The sequence below is a fragment of the Populus trichocarpa genome, chromosome 5, assembly GCF_000002775.5.
Source record: "Populus trichocarpa isolate Nisqually-1 chromosome 5, P.trichocarpa_v4.1, whole genome shotgun sequence".
Lineage (NCBI taxonomy): Eukaryota > Viridiplantae > Streptophyta > Magnoliopsida > Malpighiales > Salicaceae > Populus > Populus trichocarpa.
Window position 1 is genome coordinate 20,803,979 of NC_037289.2, and position 6,633 is coordinate 20,810,611.

The 6,633-nt window shown below is 38.9% G+C and overlaps 2 protein-coding genes across 5 annotated transcripts; one reads left to right on the top strand and one right to left on the bottom strand.

The window, feature by feature from the left end:
• Positions 1 to 582: 582 nt before the first annotated feature.
• On the top strand, positions 583 to 3,233 carry LOC7464644 (two pore potassium channel c). 2 transcript variants are annotated; one of them, XM_024602122.2, is made up of 2 exons: positions 583 to 1,729; positions 2,242 to 2,368. In XM_024602122.2, the coding sequence occupies exons 1-2, from the start codon at positions 705 to 707 to the stop codon at positions 2,258 to 2,260; spliced, it is 1,044 nt and encodes a 347-aa protein (XP_024457890.1). In that variant the 5' UTR covers positions 583 to 704; the 3' UTR covers positions 2,261 to 2,368. The 2 variants fall into 2 exon arrangements, with proteins under 2 accessions (XP_024457890.1, XP_024457888.1); XM_024602120.2 differs by lacking the exon at positions 2,242 to 2,368 and adding an exon at positions 2,703 to 3,233 and having other exon boundaries at positions 596 to 1,729.
• LOC7464802 (uncharacterized) lies at positions 2,352 to 5,618 on the bottom strand. 3 transcript variants are annotated; one of them, XR_008059311.1, is made up of 6 exons: positions 5,397 to 5,618; positions 5,104 to 5,303; positions 4,573 to 5,027; positions 4,365 to 4,438; positions 3,379 to 3,529; positions 2,352 to 2,544 (listed from the first exon to the last, which is right to left on the bottom strand). XR_008059311.1 is itself a non-coding variant. In XM_052453215.1 (5 exons), exons 1-4 carry the CDS (start codon positions 5,542 to 5,544, stop codon positions 4,399 to 4,401), a joined length of 843 nt encoding a protein of 280 aa, XP_052309175.1. In that variant the 5' UTR covers positions 5,545 to 5,618; the 3' UTR covers positions 3,141 to 3,529; positions 4,365 to 4,398. The 3 variants fall into 3 exon arrangements, 1 of the variants encoding a protein (XP_052309175.1); XR_008059310.1 differs by having other exon boundaries at positions 2,352 to 2,555; XM_052453215.1 differs by lacking the exon at positions 2,352 to 2,544 and having other exon boundaries at positions 3,141 to 3,529.
• Positions 5,619 to 6,633: the final 1,015 nt, after the last annotated feature.

The following is a 6,633-nucleotide window of genomic DNA, read 5'->3' on the forward strand; positions in this document are numbered from 1 at the left end:
TAATTTTTATTTTTGAATTTTTTTACATCTCATAATTTGATATTGTTTTTTTTTAAATTGAATTTTATGATTTTTTTTAATCGGGTTATCTCGATCTTATAACCTTACCTGTAAGTTTAGCTAATTCACCTCAGCAAAGTCAAGTTTTTTTCTAGTTTATAATTGTTATGTTTTTTTTTTAATTCTTCTATAAATATTTTATTTTTTTAATTTTATCCTTTATTTACACTGTCATTATCTGGATTAACAAAGATTTAATCCGTTGTTTAGAACAGACATCTCCAGTTTATATACAACGATTCCACATTTTCCAGCCTCGTATCCATGAGAATAAACAGTCACTAACCGCTTAAGTACTGATTCAGTAGTTACTCGCCACTAAAAAAATGTTTTCCACTTTCTGCACGCAAATCTGCTTACAGTAACTTGTAACAGAAGGGAATTTGAGGGAGTGGTTCCTTGCTTGATGGAATCGGTTTTATATCTTTGTCCAGAGGCTTTAAATGGAAAAATAAGTGAAGTGGATTGCTTGGAAGTGTTTCTCAACAATAACATACATAAACGTGGCTGCATTTTGACTGTTAGACGAAGCTTACATCAAAACCAGAACTCTACCCTTGTTGTGTTGACTTGTTGTTGGAAAAGTGTTATGACATCTTGGAAAACAAGATTGTTTTCCTTATCTCAAATCATGCTGATTAAACATGGATGAGCATCTTCTCTCAAGAACAATAGCAGAAGAGTCCTGCAGGCGACCAGGAAGAGAACTCTCCTCTAGTTACCTTGATCTTGGCCAGTCCCTACGTCAATCGACATCACACCTTGTCACTAATGATGTGATTATCCCCATCATCTCAACACCAAACACTTCTTCATATGTAAATCTCATTGCTAGTTTGAACAAAAAGAAAACAAGACTCCCTTACCGATCTCATTCGGCTCCATCGTTGTTTACAGATGCCAGGGAGACTTTTGCAGATTCTTTCGACCCCAGACCTGGCTCGAAATCAACTCCTTTGATTGTTCGGCAGGCTTTTGTTGGCGTATTCTTGTATGTATTGGTTGTTGTGTTGATTTTCCTTGTCAGTGGCCGCTTCAGGGGCACCGCAACATTCAAGCCAGTAGATGCCTTGTACTTCACAGTGGTTACACTTTGCACCATTGGCTACGGTGATATCGTTCCAGATACAACTTTTACCAAGCTGTTTACTTGTGGTTTTATCTTGGTTGGTTTTGGCTTCATCGATATTTTGTTAAATGGATTGGTCACGTATATTTGCGATAAGCAAGAAGCCGTTCTGTTAAGCACCATGGATGGGAGCACGCCCACCACCATGGTTCAAGCTTATATGATAGACAAAGCTAAAGGACGAATGAGAATCAGAACGAAAGTGGTCTTGGCTTCGGCAGTGGTCATTGTTTGCATTGCGGTAGGAACTATTACAGTGCACTACCTGGAGAAGTTGGATTGGGTTGATAGTTTTTATCTGGCTGTTACATCCGTGACAACCGTAGGCTATGGGGATTACGCTTTCACAACCATAACTGGAAGATGTTTCGCCATTATTTGGCTATTAGTTAGCACACTGGCAGTTGCCAGGGCTTTTTTGTACCTGGCTGAGCTAAGGATTGACAAGAGGAATCGCAGGATTGCAAAATGGGTTCTTCAGAAAAAGATGACACTGGGCGATTTAGTAGCTGCAGACCTCGATAATGATGGATCCATCAGGTAATGTTCATGATCTTCTATCAACAGATTTCTAGTTAAAGCTACGCTGTTCAAAATCCTATTAACCCTTTACAAGCTGTTGTCGTCTTCAACTTGATTTTCCCCAACTTGATTCCAATCAAATCTTAGTGCATGCATATGTGAAGAAAACCTAAATAAGCGTAGTTGGGAAAGGGAGAATGATGTGGTGTCATGATAGAAACAAACACAGGGTTTCACTTAGTTTCGCATAATTACAAGGCAAGAGAGATCTGGGAAGAGAGAAGCATGAGTATAGCTTATATCTCAGGATTGCTCAAGGGGATGTCCTTAAAGTTATAGCTGACAGTTTGGCAAGTCCACGCTACACAGAGTTGGACCATGGCACTGCTATTATGTTTCATGTGTGATCATAGCAGAAAATGAACATTTCAATCATTAATTGCAATAGTTCAAGTGCAACGCATTTTGAGAAAACAAATGCATGGTGTCGGAACCTAGTCTGTTTTCTAGTAGGATTTTCTTTATCCCAGTTGCGGGCAACCAAGATAGAAGTTAAGAGTAGCTATCAGCCTATCATTGTAAGCTAAAGGAAAAGAGTGTGTTCGGTTCCAAATCAATAGAGCTTCAAATTCAAGAGTGATAAACAGAAACAGATGAAACAGCTTGGTGCAGTGGCCATGCTTGACCAGAAAATTTGTCCAGTTAGACGACCGAAATCAAAATTGTGTGTGAATTCTAACATAAAATGGATAAACAATTCTCTGAATGTACAGAATGCTTCCCGAAGACTTTGAACGATGAGAACAGTACTCAAAAGCACAACCTCCCTGCTTCTGCAAAAAAACTTTGTCGATGATGCAACCAGTTAATTGAGCAGATCTCTCTCAGTTTTTGGTATTTGTCAATCAGATTACGCAGCATGTTTAAGTTTCAATGCAATCATTCCAATTTGCTCAAACTTTATGAGCTTAATATGTGTTGTTGGTTGCAGCAAATCTGAATTTGTAATATACAAGCTCAAGGAGATGGGGAAAATAGCAGAGAAAGACATCCAGCAGATCTGCAACCAATTTGATTCATTAGATAGTACCAACTGTGGCAAAATCACTCTTGCCGATCTCATGTAAAGTGACGATAGTTAAACAGGTTTTGCTATTGGAACAGGCCAACCAGATTTTGCCTCGCTGATAAGCAGGACTTGAGACTCTCTATGGTAAAGGGTAAAGAAATGATAAGGCAATATACAAGAAGCAGGATGGTATCATGACTGAAGTTCAATTTCCTACTGGCATAAAGTTGGTCAACTGGTTACACAAACAAGATCTATTCTTTTTGCAAGCAAAGATCTATAATTTCATTTTTTGTTCAAATGTTAATTTGTCAGTTGATTATCTGCTGTAGGAGAAAGTAAAATTGTACACGTAAGAACTGTCAAATGTTGATTGCTCTGGTTAATAGGAGAGCAGCAACTGTCTCAGAAAGGTGCATTTTCATCCCCTCAATTTAAGGGTACATTCATTTACATGACCTTTTAAACCTCCAGATTCATCAGTGCATGCTTTGCTACATCTATAGCACATTAGTTACGAAGGAATTATTTGAGTTGCAAATTGTGGACACTATGACAGAAAATAAAGGGCACCATCCTAATGCAATCATCAACTCACCAACAGATTTCTTCAATTTTGTCGCCTAAAATATTGCTGAGCATTCACAGTGGCAAACCTTCAAGGTTACATTAATGAATGACCTTGTAAGAGTCCAGGGAGCTTCATGCAGATGCTGGTTCGTAGATTTGCCCTCAGTTTACCCTAGCAACTGTAATTCAAACAGGAACCATTACAAACGCTAACTTAAAGAAATAAAAAACATAAGATGGCATAAATCAAGTGCAAATCAACATTTCCTGCTGATCTCAAGTTCAAGCAGCATGTTGCTTCGACTTAGTAGTCAATGACTAAAAGAAGAAACTTAAGACGGAGAAGTTGGCAGCAACATTTTGAATCACATGGAACCAAAGAAGATGGAAACAAGAAAATCACCTGTGAGAGAGAAGGACATTAGTTCCATTTTGGGCGCGGTGCTGATGTAATGGATTCAGAAATTTTGATTCTCCAATTTACTCATTATTTCCAACAAAGAAACCAAAATAGTATTTCTCCTATCATGGCAACTTGAGGAATAATTTATCTCAAGAACTAATTATGTCCTACTTGAGGCCTTATTTTGCAAGTTAACCAAACTGAAGTAGCCCAAAGAAGTAGGCAGGGACAGAGACTACTGGGAACCGGCACCATATATTAAAGGGGGGCATGCATTTGGCTTTCAGAAACAGTACTTGAACACAAATGAACCACCTTGAAGGTGAAGGCGGCAAGAAATTTATTTCATTCAAAATTATAACAGCAAGGTGAATAAGGGCATAAAAAAAGGAGAACGGTGCATTTGAAGCGCTCATCATCATTAAAGTTCCAAGTCCAGTCACCTCAGATTGGTCGGATTAGACACTAGAAAGCACAATAAACTTATTTATGAAACATAAACTCTCATACAAGAATGCATGGCATCCATGCTTCGATACTCAAATCAGCACCCTTCACGGAACATCACTACTTTTAAAGTCAATGCAGGTATCATTGCTGCAAAACCTCACCTGCCAGAGGAAAAAAGACTGATACAAAGAAAATTCAACTGATCTCCACCTTCTTCTGCATTATCCCTGAGATTCTGCAAAGACAGACAGATTCAGATGTCATCTCCAACAAGCGATCATCACTGTCATCAAATCTTGAAAAGGAAAAAACAGAAGGAGAACATGCTCATAAGACAACACCAATCATAAGATTGATTAATAAACCTACTTCTGCCGAATAGCACGGACACTCTCAAGAAGCTCTATCGTTTGCTGCACTTTAAAATTATTAGGTTTCTCATTATCATTCAGTACCAAGGCTGAGACATTCAAAATGGTGACAAGCTCTGATTCAATTTTATTAAGCTTCACATCCAAATGTTCCAAGAAGTCCTCATACGATGATACATCCTTCAAACCCCTGGTTATGCTCTCTTCATTAGAATCATTACAAATGTCCCTGCCGAGGAATCCCACTTCCTCATCAACCGGCGGGTTTGTTTCTCCATGGGCACATAATTGTAAGTCTTGACCATCACTAAATTCCAGGTCATCATCAGAACTGAAGTCTGTAACTCCCAGCTTAGGAGATACAATTCGAACCGGACTCGAATCATCTTTCGTCTCAACTTCAACATCGAAAGCCACATTCCCTATTAGCTGGTTTTCTTTTACAGAAATTACCTGAAATCAAATATATTTTAGCAAATAAAAGATTAGGTTCTCCAAAAATGAAATTAAAAAAATAATAAATTAGTACCTGATTAAGCTTAGAGGAGAGCTGATCAAGCAACTCGATTCGGTTTTTTGACCTTCCAATAGCATGCATAACTTTCTTCTTTTGAAAAAGCAATTCTCTTGCATCATTTTCTTTTCCAGAAATAACACTAACAGCAGCCTGTCGTTTTAGTTTCTCTGCTGCCTCTGATAATCTCATAAGTCTCAATCTCGCACTATTTGCTATATTTAACCGCCACCCAAAAATAAAACAATTAATCTTTCAAATTATCAGCTGAATAAAATTGAGAATTGATAAGAAAGAACGGATGAAACCTTTGGCTCTGGTGCTTTCGGCCTCAGCATGAAGCTGATCGAGTTGGGTGCGAAGCTGGTCCGTGTTGGAGGACAAGCACATAGGCCTCTTCAATACAGGCCTGCAAAGCACTACCATGGCACCACCACCGTGACTGTGACATATCATCTCTCCTCCCTCTCTGAAACGCAGCGAGCTTAACGGTTATCAAATTATCATTCTAGTGATCGATTTGGGCATGCTTTCAATTACTAATTTCCAGGCCTGATTCCAGGGCCCACGGAAGCCCGATGGGCTGATCTAAGACTCCATATTAAGTTATATTGGATCTGGGCCCTTGTGAATGATAGGAACAGCAAGGCCCTAATCTTCAAGTAAATGGGCCTTTGATTATTATCGGAAATACTCGATAGTTTTCCGCTAGCGTTTAAGGTTTTTCCACTAAAGAGCCGATTCTCTTCCAGCCATCAATTTCCCACGATCACTCAAACGCCGCGAACAAGCTCAAAAGGCTGCAATCATCAAGAGAGAAGAGTACGTGGGCTCTGTTGTTATCTTATCTTGACCACAGTTCTTCATGTCCCCACTCCTCCGAGTTCAAGCTTGTAAAGGTGGCATGAAGAGGCTCTCTTAAATGCCAGTCTCTTTCCTTGATTTCTGCCCTTCTTCGATTTGGTAAAATCAAGCCATCCAATGTTGGGTCCACATGAGATGACATTCGGAGAAGACTCGAGCCCATTGTTTGCTCTCCAAAAATACCTACCATCATATATATATATATATATATATATATATAGAGAGAGAGAGAGAGAGAGAGAGAGAGAGGTGTGTGTGTGTTGTGTGTACAAATCATCGTGACAAGCTCCACATCAACGACGCCCACTACGGGCTAAAAAAGGTGATCTTGACCATCTCCTAATTTCGTACTCGGGGAATCATTTACTAGGGAGGCAAACAAGCCTTGCATTGGCTAAAATATGAAATGAAGGACGGTAGGGAGAACAACGCCGATTGACATGTCAGTAATGAAAAGGGAAAACCCTTTTGATTTCTTAAATATATTATACAGAGAAACATTTTTCTGACAAAGGAGCCATTAAGAATTGTAGTCGTTGAGAATACAAACATCAATCAATCACTGTTTATACGTGAATTATCATCAATGGAAGAAGCAGAGAGTTGATTCGACATACGAAGAAAAACAAATCCAGTTACTCAACCTAAACTATAAGAAATCAAGAACTGAGGGAAATAATT

Excerpts from the sequence above, each read along its gene's own strand:
- LOC7464802 (XM_052453215.1), bottom strand. The coding sequence starts at position 5,544 with ATGATATGTCACAGTCACGGTGGTGGTGCCATGGTAGTGCTTTGCAGG. Across the intron at positions 5,028-5,103 it reads TCTCCTCTAAGCTTAATCAG|GTAATTTCTGTAAAAGAAAA; the intron begins GTACTAATTTAT and ends ATTTGATTTCAG. Across the intron at positions 4,439-4,572 it reads GTCCGTGCTATTCGGCAGAA|AATCTCAGGGATAATGCAGA; the intron begins GTAGGTTTATTA and ends CTGTCTTTGCAG.
- LOC7464644 (XM_024602120.2), top strand. The coding sequence starts at position 705 with ATGGATGAGCATCTTCTCTCAAGAACAATAGCAGAAGAGTCCTGCAGG. Across the intron at positions 1,730-2,702 it reads GATAATGATGGATCCATCAG|CAAATCTGAATTTGTAATAT; the intron begins GTAATGTTCATG and ends TGTTGGTTGCAG.